Source organism: Artibeus jamaicensis, unplaced genomic scaffold (assembly GCF_021234435.1).
Source record: "Artibeus jamaicensis isolate MK-2021 breed Jamaican fruit bat unplaced genomic scaffold, CSHL_Jam_final contig_525, whole genome shotgun sequence".
In the NCBI taxonomy this organism is placed as follows: Eukaryota; Metazoa; Chordata; class Mammalia; order Chiroptera; family Phyllostomidae; genus Artibeus; species Artibeus jamaicensis.
This window is the reverse complement of record NW_026521874.1, coordinates 1,747,556-1,767,918: the sequence shown is the minus strand read 5'-3', so window position 1 is coordinate 1,767,918 and position 20,363 is coordinate 1,747,556. Positions and strand designations below refer to the sequence as shown.

The 20,363-nt window shown below is 58.3% G+C and overlaps 1 protein-coding gene across 1 annotated transcript in view; it reads left to right on the top strand.

The window, feature by feature from the left end:
* The window catches only part of TMEM132B (transmembrane protein 132B), a 160,385-nt gene that overhangs the window by 127,181 nt on the left and 12,841 nt on the right, over positions 1-20,363 (top strand). The window contains exon 4 of the mRNA XM_053669594.1: positions 5,528-5,714. Within this exon, the coding sequence (XP_053525569.1) occupies positions 5,528-5,714 (187 nt within the window). The remainder of the gene's footprint in view (positions 1-5,527; positions 5,715-20,363) is intronic.

Sequence of the window (20,363 nt, the reverse complement as noted above, 5' to 3'; positions counted from 1 at the left end):
CCTACTGGGGACCTGGCCTGCAATCCGGGCAAATGCCCTGACTGGGAATCGAACTGGAGACCCTTTGGTTTGCAGGCCGGCGCTCAGTCCACCGAGCTACACCAGCCAGGGCTGGATACTCATCTTTTATTGGACATACAATTTGCAAACATTTTTTTCCATTCCATGGTTTGTCTTTTTTATATTATTAGTACTTTCCTTTGAGGCACCACCATTTTTAATTTCGCCGGAGTCCCATTTCTTATCTTTGCATGAGCTTGTGGTGTTGCGTCCGAGAGACTGTTGCCTGACCCAAGGCCGAGGAGGTTCCTGCTGCGTTTTTCCGAAGACTTGGACAGTTCGAGTACCCGGCGGTCTCGGGCCCAGTTAGGGGGAGTGTTCGAGGAGGGTGTGAGGTGGGCTCCCAAAGCCACTCTTGTTCCGCCGTGTCCAGTTACTCCTCCACTGTTGGTTGAAAAGACTTGTTTCCCCCATTGAATGGCCTGGGCATCCTTGTTGAAAACCAATCGGTTGTGAACGTCAGGGCCGTGTTCCCGGCTCTCCCTTCTCTCCCTTCGGCGCCCGGAGGCGCCAGTTTCTTTCTCTTCCCCGCCCCCGTGCCGCACCCCCCCTCCCCCCGCCCCGGCCTCCCTGAGCACCTGGGACCTCGCTCACACTGATGTCGGATGTCCACTGACTCGCTCGACACAAGTTTAGTGAGCACGGCTGCGTCCTGGACAGTGTTGCGAGTGCTGGGCACACACTCGTGAGCTAAGCAGGTGTGCTGTCTCTTTCCTTCATGGGGAGATGGGGGGGGGGTGAGGCAAGAGGGAAGGAGGATCCCTGTCTTCACTCGCTCACTCAGCAGGTTCGGGGGAGAAAGCTCCGGAACCCTGGAGAGGGAGGGTGGGATCAGAGTGGCCAGTGTGGGGGTGTGTCTGTGGGGGCACTTCTCGGGGGGGAGGGCGAGGATGCTGTGGCAAGCAGGTGCTGTTTGAGCGAAGGCCTGCTGTGTGTTCTTTCTGATCATGCTCATGGCCTGGGGTGCACTTTCCCTGTGTTTTTTTTCCCCCGTGTTTTTTTTAAGCTTCAAGTAGGAGGACGCGTTTCGTCACCAGACGTTGGCTGAGGGCGGGCTGGGCTGCTGCCCCTGCGGGCCTCGGCCCGGACCCCCTTTCCTCGTCTCCACGGTCACTCGTGTCCTATTTTAAACCAGACATGACAATTTGAAATTTGACATACATTTTTTTACTTTTTAAAAATGGAAAAAGTTTGTTTAGCTTTTGAAAGAGACATGGAACTCCGCTATTTTACGTGCAGGATAGAGGGACCTTGGCCAGGACCTGCCTTATTTACTGGACTAATGGGAGGGGCGTCTCCTCTCTGGCGTCTGCTCACGAATTCTCGGTGCCCACCCGTAGTGAATGCCCAGTAAATGCCACCGGGTAGCCAAACGCACTGGGCACTACAGTGACCACGGTGTTCAACGGCTCTCGGCCTTAGGTTCAGGTGTTTACCCATCATGCTCCTTGGTATTTGCCCGAGGGAACTGAAAGCTTATTTCCACAAACCAAGACGACCTTCAGCAGATGGTGGATACTTGCGCCTCGGCCCCTGCAGACTGCGGGACGTCCATTACTCAGCGCTGGAAGGCAACGGGCCCCCGGGCCGTGAGGTGCGCGAGGAGCCGTAAACGCATGTCACTCGGGGAAAGAACCCGCCTGAAAGGCTGGGTGCTGCAGGGTGCCAGCCACGGGACCTTCCGGAAAGGGCGAACTAAGGAGCCGGTGAAAAGATGGGGGGGGTGCTGGGAGGGGGAGAGGAGGGAGGGTCCGGCGGAGCACGGAGGGGGTTTGGGCGGCGAGCGTCCTCTGGATGAGACCATCATGATGGGCCCCCGTCCTTAGCCCGGCCCACAGGGCGCACAGACCAGCAGGGAGTCCCACACCAATGTGGGCTCCGTGTGACCATGGCGTGTGCGTGTGGGCTCCTCAGTTGGGCCATGTGCACAGCCTGGTGGGGGCCGGGGGCACACGGGACACCTCTGTGCCTTCTGCTCTGTCCCTCTTGCAAACCTACAACTGCTCTAAAAGATGAAGCCTTTGCAGTCAAGATGCGAGGCACCTCTGGTAGTGGAGGCGGGCGTGTCCGCTCAGAGCAGGGAGTGAGTGCACGTGCTCAGCAGCCAGACAGGACAGTGGGGCCCAAACTCAGCTGACGGGAGGCTTCTCATCCCCCAGAATGCGGATGACGCCCCCAGAATTTTACGGGGTGCCCTGCTGGCCCTTTGAAGCGGGCTCAGTGAGTTTGGCAAACGCGCACCACGCCCCGGCATTTCTCCAGCTCCACACAGGTGTGGCACTGTCCTCCCGGTGAGCAGTGCAGGAGGCACGTGGCGGTTCGACCTCTCATGGTCACCGCAGGCCACCGGCAGTCCCATCCTGGGCGTTGGCTTATTGTCACCGCCCTCCAGTGTTCATCTTACAAGTGATGCCCAGAAATAGGCTCCCGAGAAATAAGAGAGAGGCCCTGAGCCCAGAGACGGCCTGTCCTGCTCTGTCCGTTTCCAGAAAAACACCCGTGTGTGTGTGGGCTTCTGGAAGTTGGGGGGGGGGCAGTAAATCTGCACACTTGGCACAGCCTCCGGAGGCCAGTTCAGGCTTTGAAACTCTCTCTGCTCCTTTTCTCCTGCTGTTTCCCTCCCCCTCCCCCTCATCCCCCTCCCCCAGCCCCAGGAACAACTGCTGTGGCCGTGACCAGCTGAGAAGCGGCCCCATGGGGCTGGGGGGGGGCGCTGCCTGATCCCCCTCCAGATGGGAAACTTGTCTGAGCAGTTTCAGCCCCACGACAAGGGCTCGGGGCCCAGGGCGGAGGCTCAGTTTGTACTGAGGGGTGGGGGGCGGGGGAGCCGGCCCTTGGGGAGGAGTGCACGCTCGGCGTGAGGGAGGAAGCAGACACGCACACGCATTCCCACACATGTACACACGTGTACATGCATGCCTCTCTCCACCTCGGGGAAGCGTGTCTGATGACGGTGTGTATCTCCGGCCGAACGCTGACCCTCGCTCGGTCTTTGTCAAACTGAGAGGATGAGGCACTTTTCTAAAACTGAAAGGCACATCAGGAACAGATCAGGAACGAGCAAAATTAACAGTTCCAAACCCATTTCCGTAGAAACGGACTCATTAGTCAGCATGCCAGCTGCCTCATGGAACAGGCCCCGCCCCCAGTTTGAGAGAAATGACTTGAAATGAAAACCACCCACAGAAGTGACTCCAGCCTGCCGGTCATTCCGCCCATCACCGCACTGGGGCCAGTCCCGGAGGCGGAGGCCCTGGGCCTGGGCGGGCGGAGGGGAGGAGCCTCACACCGGCCCCGCCCCCTCTGCCCAAGACCTCGCACCCGCGGCCCGAGTGTGGACGGGCAGGAGCAGACCGCTGATACCAGGACAGTGCCGCCCTTTCTCTGTCCACACCCAGCGGGAAATCCAGGGTCTGATCTCAGAGGAAAGAGCGCCTTTTAGAGGGGATGCAGCAGACGGAGGGCTGGGGGACCCCCGACGCCACACAGGGGACTTCAGAGGGGGACAGATGGGAAATGAGGTGACGGAAGCTGAGAGCTCAGTGCCCACGCTCCTCAGATGGTCCTGCAGTGCCTCCCGAAATCCAAACCTCAGCCCTTGATCTCGTCTTTGCCTTTTCGCTGAAGGGACCGCAGGGGTCCTGGGTGGGGGGTCCCACCTGCGCCCACCTGCCCTCTCGTGAGGCCAGGGCCTTCTTCAGCATGCATGCTCTCCACCTGCAAAGTGGCCTCACAGGTGGATCTGTGGGTACTCCAGGTTGCCACGTCCCCACGCCCGGGGGCGGCTCCGCCGGCAGGCCCCGGCCGGGTTTGCCCGAGGGAGTCCGTGGACTGTTCCGGAACTGTGTCTTCCATGGTTGCAGCGCCCTCACAGTCTGTGTCCACAGTTCTCCGCGACGTGCGAAGCAAGTTCACATGCCGTCCCTCGTTTTACCCTCACAACTGTCCTGAGGGCGGGCAGGTGACCGCCCGCCCGTTTCCCGGGTGAGCAGACTGAGGCGGGAAAGAAGGCCCAGCACAGGGTGGGAGCGAGCCAGCAGCTCCGCCCGCCCTGTCCAGGCGGCAGCCACGGCCGCCGTGTGCGGCTCGTGAGCGCTTGGAGTGAGGCTGCCGTCAGGGAGGAACTGAAGTGTCGCTTTGGTTCACTTTATGGGAAATGTCATTTGCGTGCGAATAGCCGTGTGTGACTCAGGGCTATTGGACTGGGCGGCTCCTGAGTTTCTCAAAGCCCCGCCGAGCGGGCAGAGGTCGGACCTGGCCGATCCTGTGTGGAGTCCAGTGCTGGCCGAGTGTGCGAAGGGTTCTGTCCTGGGGCGGCCAGCTGTGCCAGTGCTGCCGCCGTGTGTGGGCGTGGCCTGGGGCACCTGGCGTAGGCGAGGCCGCTGCCCGGCCCTGGTGTCCGCCTGCCCTACGGCCCCCTGTGGAAGGGGTGCCGTCTGGGGTCAGGCACTGCTGTCGGGCAGGCTGTGGGGTCCACATACTCTTTCCTTCCTGGCTGAGAATTGGGGGGGCAGAATACAGACCCTGCCCAGACCCCAAAAGGCAGGGCAGGGGCTCCCCAGCCCCCATTGACCTGGCAGGCCCACTGGTGGTAAGGACACAGGTTGGCCGGCGTGACTCGGGCCCTGGGGAGCTGTGACTGACTTGGTCAATCTGCGGTCACAGTCCTTGGACCTGGGTGAGGCTGGACTTGGGGTGCTGGGAACCGGGTGACCGCACTTGGTCATTGCAGGTCCCTGCTGGGGGGCCGTTTGTTTCACCTCTCTGCCCTGCGACGTCTCCCGTGCGGGCATAGCCTCGGCTTCCTCGTCCGTGTCAGTGACAGGGGCTCCTGTGTGCACCGACACCGGGGTGACACCCGTCTGCTTCACCTGCGCGCGCCTCATCCACCTTGTTTCCGCTCCAAGTGCACCTGCGAGGTCATTGCTGCAGGTGGGTCTCTTCCCACTTCAACTGAGGGTGACAAGACGAAGAACTGACTGCTCCCCGTCATCCTGTCACTCGCGGTTTAGGAAGCCCCTGGGTCCCCTGGTGCCCACGAGGTCCGCACTGTTCTCTCCAGACCCAGGCGCCCATCGGCCGGCAGCCCCGGCAGAAGCAGGAAGGGCTGGGACCCGGGCTGTGCCTCACGGCTGGAGTGACGGTGCAAGGCTTAGGGACGGTTCTGGGAGCGGTGCCTGCACGCGTGGGGCAGCTCTGTGTGTGGGGTGTGCACGAAGGGGTGGTGCCGTTTGTGGAAGGCCGGCTGCTTCTCTCAGGGCCCCAGCGGTGGCTGGTCACCGCTCTGAGCTCGGGCCAGCGGTGGGCAGCCCGGGAACCGGGCTCCGTCGGTGCTGCTGTGGGACCCGTGGAGCTCGGCGACCCTTCTTCTGGTTGACCCAGAGGAGTGTGGCGATTTCATGGTGCCCTCGACCTTCTGCTGAGTCTCGGGTGTGAAGTTATACTTGGACATGTGTTTGTTTTCCAGAGTGAACGGCTCCTTCTCCGAGATCTTGCAAGTGGACTTCGGGGTGGACAACAGCAGCGACCTGGCCGGGGCCCAGGCAATCACGTGGCAAGTGGAGTACCCGGCGGAGGAGTCCATGAGCCAGCTGGCCGTCTCCGAGATCTTCGTCAGCCAGACCAGCTTCGTGGGCATCGTCCCTCTTGCCATGGTGAGGAGCTCGGGCTTCAGGAAAAGGGTCGCAGAGAAGTTTTCTCTGAGTGCTTATGAGGCCCCACGGAAATGCAGCATTTTATCACCTGCTCCTTCCCGTGTGCCGACACTTGGTGTTTGAACCAGGAAAACACACCTAGGTTGCACTGGTTAGCTACTGTCTGTGTGCCTCCCGGGAAACCGCTTAGAGTCTTCGGTATAAATGCCCTTTTCTTTGTGGATAGCGCTGAACTGGTTCCCGGGAGGTCCTCTTCTTCCTGTCGTAATCTGTGTGCCTGTTGGGCCAGGTACGGCACTGAGCAGAGATGGTTTCATTGAAAGGGGCCCGGGGGCGGGGTGCCTGGTGAGGACGGTGGCTCCCTGTGCTGAGTGACCCCCACCCCCGTCAGCCAGCTCTGCCCCGAGGGTTCCCAGGTAGCGTGGGATTGGCACACTTTAAAAATGCAGGTGGACCCCAAGAGTCCTGTTGGGACCTGTGCAGTGGGACCTGGACCGGGTCCCAGCATCCACGTCAGACCCTCTTGCGTCTTTGTTTCATTGGCCTGGAGGGGACCAGATGCCTGGTCAGAGCTTGGGGACGAGGCCCCATTTGTGACCAGGCTCAGGGGCCACATCTGAGAGCAAGACGGCTTCCAGACTGTGGAAGGGAGGGTGCTGGTGGGTTACCAGGATGGCATGTTCCTGGTACCCTTTTTCACACTGGAAATATTCAAATATATATTCAGTTTGGTACCCAGATATCCCCAGGCCATCTGCAGGTGCTTTTGTCAGGGACCCTCAGGTGGGCGCCAGGGTTAAGATCGTTGCTAATAAGAAACCCTGCACCGACAACCCGTTGCGCTGTCTGAGCGTCCTGCTCCTGCAGGAGGTGGGTCCTGTGTGTTGTGCGCACGGCACGCCTCTGGCTGTCAGGGTCTCCACGGTGGGCGGACCTCCACTTGGGGCCGGTTTCTTCCATTTGGGTTTAATTCCCATTGGCTAGAAAGTGCCGGTGGATGGTTGAGTAGGATTGTGTATTACAATGTAACTCTTGGATTGGCTTAATGGGGTCATGTATTACAATATAACTCTTGGACCTGTTGAGTGGGGTTGTGTATTACAATGTAACTCTTAGATTGGTAGAGTGGGGGTCTGTGTTACAATGTAACTCTCGGATTGGCTGGGTAAAGTAGTGGGTTACAGTGTCAGTCTTCGAACATGGGGAGGAGAGACTCTGAAATGGCTCAGAGGGACCTGAGCTGTTAGTAGAGTTTGTAGTAGAACCAAAGTTGGTAGTTTATCTTTATTTAGTCAGCCGTTGTAGCTTCTTTTCAAACCTGTATCTGCTGAAGGGTGGCTGTTAGGGGGGAACTGTGTCCTGTGCTTAGAGTAGAAGCCCCCTTTTGAACTCCCTGTCCCTCCTTTCCTCCTTCTCAGTGGCAGTGAACCCCCAACAACATCTGTGTGAGGTGAGGGTGCTAGTGTCCTTGCCCAGAGAATGCTCCCCCCACAAAAAAGTGAGTCCTGTTATCCTGGGGATTCCCCCCAGGCCTATGATTTAGAACTTGGCCGCCAAGTTGCGTGACCCTGGCCTGAGTCAAATGCTGCTGATACCTCTTGGGTAGCAAACCAACCTTGACTTTGTGAAGGTCAATATACAGCTTTGGGGGGATGCCTGGTAGCACTGCGAAAGACCCCAGGGAGCTGATGCGGTGGACCGGGCAGGAGGGCCATGGTCAAGTCCCCATCTGTCCACCTATTCATCCATCCATCCGTCCACCCACCCATCTGGTCGGTTGCTATGAAACGGACATTTATCTAGCACATTTTGTGCTGGATTCATTACTTTTTGGGGGAATGGAAAGGGAACAAGTGGAACTGGTAGAAGTTTGGGGGCTGAAATTGCCGGGCCTTGGAAACCACGTACGTCTAATATTTCTGTTTCTAGCCGGCAGTGCAGATGGTGAGAACCTCAAAACCGCCAGCTCACAAAGGGCAGCCAAACTCGAGGGGTGTCACGTCCCGGGGCGACCACGCTGTGGTGCCGTCCTGACCACGGGAAGGTTGGGGTCTGGTCCCCGGTCGGTCTCTGTTCGGGAGGCAGCCGATTGGTGCGTTTCCTGTATCGATGCTCCTCTTTCTCCCCCTCTCTCTTTCTCTCTAAAATCCATACACGTGTCTCAGGTGAGGATGTAGAAATTTACAAGTGCTGTTCGTGCCCCGCCCCCCACCCCACGGCCGGGAAATACTGCCTGTTGTGTCCTGTGCTTCCCCTTCTCCCTCCTTTTGCTGTGAAAGCCTGGTTTCCCGTCTCTCCCCCCCCTGTGGCCCTTCCCTCCCTGCCCCTCCTCTTGGGTTTTCTGCACACGACCCAGTTTTGAGCTTAGAGATCATCTCCCCGGGTGGCTCGGAGTTTGGGCTGCAGCCTGTCACTCAGCCCCGGGCTTCAAACTCAAAGCCCCGGCCGATTAAAAACACTTTGTCTCTCCACGAGGGAGGAGGCAGCCATGAGCTCGTTTGGCCGTTTCTAGGTGACAGGACGCAGGGGCTCAGCTTGGGAGAAAGCAGGAGGTGGCCAGAGCCCTTTGTGGCCACAGCGACCTGGAGTGCGACGGCGAGGCCTCCGGAAGGGTCTCCCTTTTCCGTCTCCTCTCGGACGCCATGGAAGCTGACCCGGTGACGCTGTTCCCCGTGTGTTGGCGCTGTGACACCGGCGTCCTCACTGGCTCTAGGTGTCCAGGCTGTGGGTCCCGAGGTGGCTGCGAGTCACTGCTCCTGTCACAGGGAAACTCCCGAGTGCGCTGGGGGCCGTCATGTCCTGGGATGATGGTGCCTCATGGCAGAGCCAACAGTGGACTTGACCTTGTGAAACTCTGGCTTCCTGTCAGCGGGGCTCCCTCCCCCGGGTGGCACCTGTCCTTTGTTCACTTGCTTTGAGTGCAGCTGGGCCTGGCCACAGCGACCTTCACCCCGGGAGCCCCCAGCTCTGACCAGGACAGAGGAAGAAAGGTCCAGCAGGTGTCCCGTGGGCCCCTCGGCACCTGTCCCCTTAAGCAGGAGGGCTCCTCAGAAAGATGGAAGGCTCGGGAATGAGCAGTTCTGGGAGCGCGGCCCTGTGCGGCAGCCGTGGGGACGGCTGTTAGCTGTCCTGGGTGCCGGTGTAATTTCCTGGGGCTGCCGACCGATGAGCCCTGACCGGGAGGCCGGGAGCAGCAGGAACTTGCCGTCTCCCAGCTCTGGAGGCTGGAAGTTTGAGGTCAAGGTGTCAGCAGGGCCACGCTCCCTCCAGAGGCTCCCGGATTCCACATCCCTCCTGCCCCTTCCAGCCACCAGGGGCGCCCGGCGTCCCTTCATTTGTGGCCCAATCCCTCCAGTCTCTACCTCTGTCCTCACAGGGGTGTGTCTCTCCATCTCTGTGTCCGTTCTTTATGAGGACGCCAGTCATTGGACTCAGAACCCACCCTCATCCAGTGGGACCTCACGTTAACTAGTTAACCAGTTAACTAGTTCTGTGCACGGAGATCCCGAGGTCCTGGTGGACGTGGGTGTGGGTGGGGGATGCACCGTTCCACCCACTTCCGGTGCAGGAAGCAGGAGTTGGCCACACCTGCGGCAGGCACTTGTCACCTTTGACCTAGACGGGGTCGGGCAGCCCAGTCCCTCGCCCTCAGCATGTCCCGGGGACACCAACGTGGGGGTGACGACTCGACGAGCTGATAGGTCTTCGGTGGCCTCAGCTACAGAAGACCCGCTTGCAGGGCTGGCGGGGCTCCACCGGGGCCGGAAGAGGTTCCGGGGTCTCTGGAGGGGTTTTCAGTGGACATCTGACCTCACGGGTCTGTCCAGAGACCCATGGCCATCCAGACATGAGTTCCGGCACAGCCACCCATCGGGGACCGCACGCGGCCCCTGCAACAGGCGTCCCCAGTGGCCCCGACGCAGCCCTGCCTCCCAGGCTCGCTCACGTCCGGGGAAGAGCCCGGCCTGCCTCGCACGCTGTTTCCTTGGTTACGCGCACACGGCTTCACCTGATTGACCCCACCGCTGGCGGCTGAAAGGAGCAATTTGAAGCTGTCAAGAATGCTGTCCGGCGGGCACACTTCACAAGTGACCAGAAAGAACCGTTCTTGTCGATCGAGATTAAAGCTGCGCACTTTGTGAGGGCTGCCGGCAGAGCAAGGGTTCCAGCCTGCAGCTGGCGGCGGGTGGCCACCCAGCGCCCGCGCTCACCCCGTGTGTGGGGCCTGCGAGGACAGTCCCCAACCTGTCACCGCCATGGCCCTGGGCCTGGACTTAGATGTTAGGTCATTTCCCAACTTACCCTTGAAACATCACGCTGTGAAAAGGATTGCTCTTGGGGCGGGGGGAGCCCCAGCCAGCTAAGCGGAAAAAGGAAGAGAGAAAACCCACGAAAGTGTTTGGTTCCGCTGCCCCGTGTCCTCCGCTGACGCCTGATTTCTGACGATGAACGATGGGGTGGATGGACCTATAAACGGGCTCCTGAGAGACGCCGGTGGCTGCCAGGCACAGGAGCAGGGGGACAGGGTCCCAGGGTTTCTGTGGCAGCGGAGACGTGCCAGGGTGAGTTCCTAAGGCTCTGCAAACACTGGGTATTTAGGGCCCGTCTCGCAGAAACGTCCATCAGAGGCCCTGCTCGAGAACTGTCCACGATACGGGGCGATGGCCCGAGTGACGCCATGGCATGGGACCACCCGAAGGTTTCACGCTCCTGTCTCCCACGCCCGCAGACGGCAAACCCGGCGGCAGCCTGTGCTCCCAGACGGTCGTTGTCTGTCCTGCTCGGAAGCCTTTCTGGCTGCAGGTCACACCAGCTGTGGGTGCCGAGACCCCCAGGGTCCTCCTCCTGCGGAACCTCCTGTCTGGAAGTGACAGCCGGCGTCCTCACCAGTGCAGTGACGTTGTCACCTGCGTTCTGGTCAGGAAAGGGACAGTGGGTGTGCCTGAGGGAGGCTGGCCGCCGGGCTCCCGTTGGCCTGCCCCCCGCCAGCTCTGCGCTCAGCCCATGGCCGTTGGTCCGTGAGGAAGGGCCTCCCGGTTCCATGGGAACGGCCCGGCCGAGATCTCGGGAGGGTGAAGGAAGCCGCGGGCACAGCGCTGGTCCCACGGAACATGGACGATCCTCGTCGGCCGCCAGTGAGCTGGGCAGGGAGACGGCTGGGAGCAGGGGTGGACTGCAAGCTGTTCCATCGCCGGTGGTCCCCGAGCAGTCGGGACCTGTGCGGCCTGTCCGTCACACCAGCTGTGCACCAGCGTGCTGAGAGCCACGCAGGAAGTGGCAGGGTGCCCCTGCCTCTGCAGAGCTCTGCACGGCCCGGCCTTCTCTAACCAGCTGTGGTGTTTACTACAGGTGGAGATGCAGTTTCTGATGGGCTGGAACTTCCTTTCCCCTGAAAGGGACCCATGGGCGACAGTCCCCGGGGCGCCCACTAGATGGCGCTCACACACCGGCTTGTGGCTCCCCTCCCCCAGGAGCTCCCGGGACACCAGCCCCCGGCCCCTCCCCGTCCCAGTTAAGGGACTGAACCTCCTTGAAAGGCCCTTTATTCACCTGGCACCCCCGATGTCCCCACATGTGAGAAGTGGAAGCCCCTCCCGCAGCCCAGCCCAGTGCCCAGCGCAGCCCCTGCCGCCTGGAGAGGGGCTGCCCCCTCGGCCCACACCACTGCCCGCCCTGCGGCTGGGTGGACGCCTGAGAGTGGCTTTTTTTATGTCCTGGAAAGGCTTTGTCGTTTTTATTTTAAAAGGTGCATGTTCATTATACAATGTTACACAGCCTAGAGAAAAGTAAACCCTGGGCAGACCTGTGTGGCGTTCTGGGGCCATCATTCAATGTAACGATTCTGAGCCCCCGGATGCGCGAGAGCTGGATGGACAGGCGGCGGCCAGACGGGCCTCGGGCTCCGTGACGACGCGGTCCCACCCCGCACGTGGCTTTGCAGGCGTCCCCCTCGTCACCGTCACTAAGAGAAGACGAAGTTCTGGTGTGAAGTTTCTGAGCTTCAGGAAATGGAAGTGACGACAAGAGCCCCTGAGACTCCTTGCTACGACCGGGGGACGTTTTACGGTGGAAACAAGTCACGGTTCGGGCCGGGCTTTTGTCTTTATTATGAATGACGTCACCTGGTTGCCACAGCCGAGGTGTCCAGCCTTTCAAGGCCAGCCCTTTATGTCCATAGACCATCTTTTTTTTTTTTTTTAATTGTTTTCATTGGTTTAAAACTGTTCTTCAGCTTTATGGGGGTGTAAACACAGGCAAGCAGAATGGTCTGTATTTAGGGTGAGCGATGTGGTGTTTTTATGGGCACACACGTCGTGAGGTGGTTCAGCGAGTCGGCGTGTCCGTCACTGCACTCGGCCGCCGTCTCTGCGTGCGGGTGGGGTGTGGGGACACTGGCTCCACCCCATCCACACATCGCAGCCGCGTAGCCTGGTGTCGGCTGTGGCCACCTCGCCGAACGTTAGACCGCCAGGGCTCATCTACACTGCAAGACCCTCCCCGCCCCGCCGCCCTTGGCCTGTGTGAGTCGGATGCTTCTCGATTCCACTTCTGAAAGAGACCGTGAAGCGCTTACGTCCCTGCGTCTGGGGACGCACCGCGTCCTCCAGGTGGCCCAGGTCCTGTGAGTGGCAGCCCTTGCTCCTTTCAAACCGAGTTTTCGTGTCCGGCCACGTGCTCTTGCGTCCGGGCGTTTCCATCCTGTGGTCGCCGTAGCCACTGCCTTGCGGACACGGGGTGCCAGTGTCTCAGGTCACGCAGTGTCTGGCAGCCACTAACTCCACGGCTCTATTTAAATTAAAATGGACTCTAACCAGTGTGGACCCGGGACCCGGGGCTGTGGGACCAGCCCGCCCGCGGCTGCCCCCCCCCCACCTGTCTGTGGTTTCCGTAATTCTGTGTCTGTCTGACTCCCATTCAGCTTGGTTTCTCACGGCTCCGCGTGACGGCGGTTCCATGCGTTAGTTGCGGTTTTGATGCGGTGGGAGCCGTGTCGGCCCACGCCGCCGTCGTGGCTGGCAGTCGAGACGTCTTGAGTGAAGGAGGAGGGGCTCCCCTCAGGACTGAAGACCGAGCTCCAGGCCGACACCCTCGGGCGAGAAGGCAGGCCCGGCCGGATGCACCCCGCTTCTCCCTGGGAGCATTGGGGTGCTCGGAGGAGACCAAGGGGCGGGGGCTCTGCGCTTGCTCACGTCAGTGACCGTGTGTAAACAGGTTTTCTCAGGATACTGTCAGGCAACTGTTAACATGCTCCAAAAAGTAGTGATACCCCCCACCCATTTGTGGTGATTTAGACGAGAGAGTCTCACTCCTTAGCTTCAGAATCACAAGGGGGCTGGTTGAAACTGTGGGTTCTCGGGCCCCACCGCCAGGTGCTGAGTCCCGTGCTTTCATTTATCACGAAATGGCCTTTTCCGCGCACCCCGCCTCGCCGTGGGGTCGGCCTGTCCGTGCCCTGCCCCCGCCTCACTGCTCTGCGGCTCGGGGGTCTCCGAGGACAGACGCGGGCTGGGTGGGGGCAGACACGCAGCACCGGGGCCCCCCTGGCACGGGGCGGGGGGTCCCGCCTGTTCTGTCTCACCAGTGGTGGGGGAGGGGACCCAGGGAGGCAGTTCTGTTGTTACAGATGTTCGCTGTCTGGACAGCGTGTCCCTTAAACCCAGACGTCGATAAAGAAGAAAACAAAAGCCGTCTTTCCTTCCCGCCTGGAGACCCGCTTTGGCACCTTCACTGGCAGGTTCTCTTTCCCGTGCCTTGTTTTTAACGGCGTGACGTCCTACTTGACTTCTAACCTTTGGCTCTTTCATTTCCTAGTTGAGCTGGTTGGGTACCGCAGCACTGACGTGGCATCTCCAAGCCGCAGTCATTTACGGTCACAGGTGTGGTGGCTGGGCAGCTGGTCCAGGGGCTCCTCCGGGTGGCCAGCCGCGAGTCTCGGGGCCACCTGGCTCTCTTCCTTCTCCTGGGACCAGGAGTCCAGCCTGGCGGATTTGGGAAAGACGAGGAGACGGAGATGCGGGCATGTGGAAGCCTGCGGCTGAGAAGGCAACACTGTGTCTGCCTTCTCCTTGAGCGGAAAGATACAGGGTTTCCTGTGCTGTCTCCCTCCCTGCCCCGCCTCCTGCCTGCAAGGGAGGAATGAGCTCAGTGAACACTCGGACTCACTGGAAACTCCATCCGATGAAATAACCTGCCTAATTTCGTCCGCAGACGATTGGGTGGGGGAAGTAACAACGACTGTTATTAGATTACAACACGAGATTTGACACCGGCTGTGGGCCCCTGATGGAGGTCTCGAACGTCCGCTTCCCACAGAAATGGGAGTGGGGGAGAGAATCCCGCCTGAGATAGGCCACCGGGTCCCCACAGGCCCTTCGCTGTCCGGTGGGCAACTGGGCGGCTGGAAGTTTCTCAGCAGGGGCCTCAGGGCTGAGGTTGCCCTTGATCTTGCCCCATTTTCAAGTACTTCATGCCTCAGAGCTGCAATCCAGACAGGGCGGTGTTGCTCGGCCCCCCGGGAACTCGGGGGCATGTTGTCATCCCACTGATGGAAAAGCTGATGCCATGTGTCCCCCCTCCCCCCAAACGAGCCAGCCCATCACGCCCAGGCCCTTCCTGGGCCGTTCTTGCAATGTCACTCTTCTTTCTCTATGAGAGAGAGCCCCTGTGCCTGCTTTGTGAACAGCGCTTCAACCTCATGATGCGGATAAACTTCTGGACAGTGGCCTCGTCGCCTTATTTTATTTCATTGTTTTTGTCGTACCTTAAAGCTGCACTTGAAGTCCCTTCCTGTGGTGCGAGAGTCCCTGGGAATCGGTAGGCGGTGCCACTCGGGATGTCGCGTGGGGTGCGGCAGCTCACCCCTGGGGCGGAGGTCAGGGGAGGGGCGCGTGACCAGCCAGGCTCTGTTCCAGCTTGTGCGTCCCCGGCTGAGCCCCTGGGGACTGCTGAGTAGGGTCGTCGGGCTGCGGCCGCCCCCCACACGCGGTTCACACCCAGACGCTGCAGACCCGGGAGCGTCCGCAGGCCGGTTGTGGAGCAGATGACAGGCAAGCGCCTCATCCACACAGAATCGAAAACCTCAGCGGTCTTCCGGGTGATGGGAGAGGCCCCTTTTTCTGACTCGCAGAAGCTTTTCCGCACTGGCTATTTTGGGGGGATGCGTTATCTCCCGCAGTATCCCAGGGAAGTAACTCATTCAACAACAGTGACAAATGTGTAACGAGTGCCTACGGGTCCCAGCCACAGGGCCCGCCCGTGGGGTACAATGGCAGGGACAAGGGCCAAGGAGCCTGGTCCCTACATGCGAACAAAGATGTCAGAGGAGGAACGACCAAGGGTGAGCTCACGCAGGTGGTCACGGCCGTGGCGAGGGCCCAGACGGGCCAGCCTGGGTGTCATGGGAGCCTCTGATGGGGACGCGAGCCGGTTCAGAGGGTGACAAGGACCAGAGGGCAGGGGAGGTGGGATGATGGGGCAGGTGGCCTGTAGGAGGAACTGTGGACGCTGAGGGTCCCCTGGGCGGAGGAGACATGCACCCGCAGAATGGTGAGTTTGCGTGGCACAGGGACAGTGTGGGAAGTAAACTGCATTATGGAGAGAGAGAAAGAGAGACTTCCTTGGGACCTTCTCAGTCTTTCTGGTTACATCTCGAACGGAGGCCCACCTGGGTCTGCCGTGTTCTGAACGACTCTGTAATGTGTCTGCTCCTCTCCATTTTCAACAGAGAGACTGTGGGCCTTTTGCCAAAGCTTTGGACGGCAACAGTTTCCAAATGTGACTTAGTCGCATTGCCTTGTTTCAGTCACAGGTGGCCCTCGCTTTGCGTGTTGGCGTGGGACCGCACCACCCGTGCACGAGGAAGCCACAGCTATGTCAACAGTCGACGGGGAGAATTGGGTTTTGTTTGCAAACGTCAGAAAGTCTTGCCGAACATTAGAGCTCTCTTCTGTAGGTTACAAATGCACGGGGAGGTGAAAGACTCTGAAAAGCTGTGTTTACCTCTCAGCGCTTTGTCATGCAAAACATCGTTGGCTCTGAGAACGGAAACAATCCCGGTAATCCGTTTCCTCGCCCTAACTCCATCGTCCTTCTGTTTGCTTTCATTCCTTGGGATTCTCTCTAAGGATGAAGCTTCTCCCCCCCCCCCATTGTTTCTATCAGTGTGGACTCAGAAGCTGATTATGTGTGTGTAATAGGTGTGATAGTGTCGTGTAATAGACAAACCACAGACAAAGTAGACTGTAAGTGATACATTGTTACAACAGGCCGCACCAGCTGCTTGCAGAGCTGTTCTGTCCTCCCAGGTTGGCTGGTGGCGGCTGCTTCGACCTGGCTCCTGGGGCCTCACGACATTTTCCTGGGCATGTTGCCACCTTCTGGCTCACGGTCCATTGTGGGCTCCTCGACCCGTGCTGCCTGTGGTGGGCCCTGGCCTGGGCCGTGTCCCCCAGGCCGTGTTTAGACTCACGCCTGGTTCCAGCTGTGCCCAGTGCTCGCAGAGTCATTATGTCTTGGCCCTCTGAGCAACCGGAACGGGGGACGGCGCTGTGCACACCCACAGCCACGGCTGCCGGCACACACGGGTGAACACGTGCCTGCAGTTTCAAGCCAGACCCAGAGCTCGCGGCCCTTTCCCGTGGCCCTCGCCACTTGGTGGTCAGGAGCCTGGCGCTCTCGCACAGCGTGTGTTATTTGCCCAAACCTAGAATCAACTGGAGTGCTTTGGGGCTTGCTAACCCCATATCACCGCGGAAGGCACGTGTAACTAGAATTCAGTCAGTTTGGTCCCAGATATTTTTATCTTTAGCCTGAGATGCACGATCAAAATAATGTGCGGGAAAGTTCCATGCAGCTTAAGTAGCTTTGAAGGGTTTAAAACCATGGAGGCTGGTCCGTGCTCGCCCTGCATGTCCGACATGGGCAGGTGGGGTGCTTCGCGCCTGCTGTGGCCGGGCTCCCGGGCCCGGGATGACGCGTGGGGCCCACTCAGCAGCCTCGGTCACCGGGGCAGGGAAAGGGACAGCGTGGGGTCCTGTGATCCTAGAGCTTCCGCTGGAGGCGAGCACGTCATTGCATTCACGTTTCATTGGCCAGGTCATGTCACATGGCCACACCCAAGTTCAAGGGGACAATGAAATGCAACCGAATGAGGTGTCTCCAAAGAGGAGACCTCTCTCATTTGTCTGACGGCATCCTTATACATTCTTTGAGCCCTGGCTGGTGTGGCTCAGTGGATTAAGTGCAGGCCTGTGAACCAAAGAGTCTTGGGTTCAGTTCCCAGTCAGGGCACATGCCTGGGTTGCAGGCCAGGTCCCCAGTAGGGGGCGCATGAGAGGCAGCCACACATTGATGTTTCTCTCCCTCTCTCCCCTTCCCCTCTCTCTATAAATAAATAAACTCTTTAATAAATAAAATAAAATAAATTCTTTGGAAAAATTTCTGCTTTTACAGGTAGGGAGACTGAAGCTCTCTCACCTATGAACCATTTGCATGAGTCCAGTTGACAGTGCTGGCTGTGGCCCAGTGTTGTGTACTGTGTGTGTGCCGGCCGCTCTCTGCCCGCCCCTCCCCTCTGGCCCCTCCGAACCACTGGTGTCCTTCCGGTCCCTGTGGGTTTGCCTGCCCTGGACATGGCTGGAGACGGAGTCACACAATACAGGTCCCTTTGCGACTGGATCCTTCTACCCAGCGTCATGTTCTTGAGGTTCATTCACGTGGTCACAGGTGTCGGAGTGTCATCTTATGGTCGAAGCATATTTCATTGTAGGGCCACACCCACGTTTCATTTGTCCATCCAGCAGCCCATGGGCTTTCGGACTGTTTCCACTGTGGCCGTTAGGAATAACGATGCCGTAGAAGTGGGTGCTGGACGTGCGTTCTCTGGGAGACACACACACACACGGAAACACAGGAGTGGAACTGTGGGCCATGTGATAAGTAATTACTTTCAACAAGTTCCTCTAGGGCAACAACTTCCCGAGTGGGGTGAGCTCAGGGTCAGGTCCATACTGACAGCCTCGAGTGTGGGATCTTCAAGGACCCGCCAGGCAAGTCACGTAACAGCAGTGCTTTGGGGACACAGCTTTGAAGGGCCCCCAGACGCGATCTGCCGTCTCCGGGGGCCGCCGGGCTGCTGGTTTCTCCTGTGAATGCAGGCTGTCATTTTTCAAAGCTACTGCAGAGCTGGACAGTCAGACTAGGGGTGAGGCAAGTTAAAATGCCACAGAGTTCTCTGTTTTTTTACCAAGATTGAGCCATTTTTCTCGGCTAAATGCTCTCTTGTTTGCACAAGCCTTTGTTTTATTTCCAGAATTCTGCAAAAGTCTATTTTGACTTTTTTGGTGCCAGGTTTGTCCTTGTCTTTCTGGGGAAGAGGATTTTTGGATGTCCTCACGCTGCTGGTGTCCACGATGCCACCCTGTGCCCCACATCGGTGGGAACTCATCTCATCGTCACAAAGAGATGTAAATACGCCTTCGAGACGAAACCCGGCACTGGCACAGGCGAGGGCCGAGTGACCAGGCCTGTACGGTGACAGGCGGTGAATTTTTAGCAATGTCTGGCACCAGGGGATGATTGAAATGTCCTATTCAATGTGATAAACTGCTTTCTTGCTGTGTCCTAGGCAGGTAGAAACTGCCTTTGGGAATTTTGAGAGGCTGTGATGGACACTGGAGAATACAGTTGCAAATGTCCCAGCCACATATGGAAACATAGTTGCAACCCCCCAGGCACATGTGGAAACATAGTTGCAGCCCCCCTCCCCAGGCACATGTGGAAACATAGTTGCAAGCGTCCCAGCCACACTTGGAGGGATGGTTAAAAAGGTATTTGAAGTAGAAGCACAAGTCTGGATTCCTTGTGATTTGTTGTTACGGAAAATGAAGTCACCTGTCTTGAAACGCTGTTTGGGGAAGTCCGTGTAATTTCTCCTTTGAAGGCTGTGAACTTCCACAGGGCAGACAGAGAGTGACATTTACTTTCGGCTTTTCGCTTTCCCTGGATCCTAGCAGGTCGCCTAATCTCATTCATGCATATTCGTCGAGACTTTCCATGGCAAGTGACAAAAAAAAAAAAACATATTGGAACTGGCTTAAGTAAAACCGTGTATTTTACATACCCAAGTTTCCAAAGATGAAAGATGCAGATGTAGCTGGATTTAGGAACCCAGAAAACTTTCCCAGGACTCTTTCTTTCTCCCGTTCCCGCCTCTGGTTTCCTCTGTTTGGGCTTCGCCTGAGTCAGTCACTGTGGACACGGGGCTGGGGGGCCTTGGTGGGCACCTCGGGTTCATGTGCTGTAAAGCCTGGTTCGGGGGCCCGGGATCAGCACCGTTCACTGGTGGCAGAGTGGGACGGCACCCACAGGAAAACGATGTCATTAAAAGAGGCAAGAAGGATGGGGTTCCACATCCCCAGGGCTCACCGGGCGGAACTACCGCCTGCTCACCAACAGCCACGAAGTGCCCACGTGGTTGTTTTTCACCTGCGCTATGAACTTAGCAAGTTGGCCTGGGGTCACGGGGTGAGGTCTGTTCTCTGTGTGCACCCTGCTGGTTTCCACCCCCACTGCCGCTGGGGGAGCCTGCGCCCCAACCTCCACAGTGCTCTCCGCCCCCTCTCCCCACCTCTGATGCACAGGAGGGCATGTTTCACCCCCGGCGAGAATGGGGTGCTCACGAGGGGCACTGTAGTTCTCTTTTTTCAGATTTATCTCGCTGAGGAAAGGACAAATTAAAAAAAAAAACAAACGTAAAAAAATCTTTTAATATTGGGTTGTCATCATTTTCAAAGATACATGACAAAGTTGATGTTCTCTATTGACAATATCTATTATTTTCAGGTTTAATATCAATGAAAAACAATCTATAAACTGGGAATAATACTAGTAGCTACCTTGGGAGAGTTTTAGAGAAAACTGAAGGGGCAGTTAATTGTTAATACAAGTAAAGTACCTAGAACTCTTCCTCCTCCTCTCCTTCTCATTATTTTAAAAAATATTTTTACTTATTTATTTTTAGAGAGAGGGGAAGGGAAGGAGAAAGAGAGAGAAACATCCATGTGTGGTTGTCTCTCATGTGGCCCCCACTGGGTACCTGGCCCGAAACCCAGGCCTGTGCCCTGACTGGGAATCCAACCGGTGACCCTTATGGTTTGCAGGCCTGTGCCCAGTCCACTGAGCTACACCAGCTAGGGCTTCTTCTTCTTTCTTCTTCCTGTTATTATTATTACTATTATTAGTTGACTCAGTCTCTTACCCTTTTTCAGGCCTGGGGTGGGAGAGCGAGGGGCTGACTCATGAAGCCGAATGTGGCGCTGGGCTGGGACGAGGGACTGAACTGTGAAAGGGTCACTTGGAATAACTGTTATTTTGGTCATTTCTGGGGGCACCAGTAAGGAGTGTTTGGTGGCGCTCACCGTCGAGCCGGGCTGCCCGGTTGTCTGCCACCTTCAGTGCGTGACTTCCTCTTCAGCCGGGCGCGGGCCCGGCGTCTCCTCCGAGTGCCCAAGGGCACCCCGTGGCGGTTCCTTAACTCCTGCAGCCGGTGTGTGACAGCCTGCACCACGATGGCTGTGCTCACGACGCTTGTCCCTCCCTGGGTCCCGGCTCTGTCCTCAGCTCTGCACGCAGGTCGATCCGTTACACTCA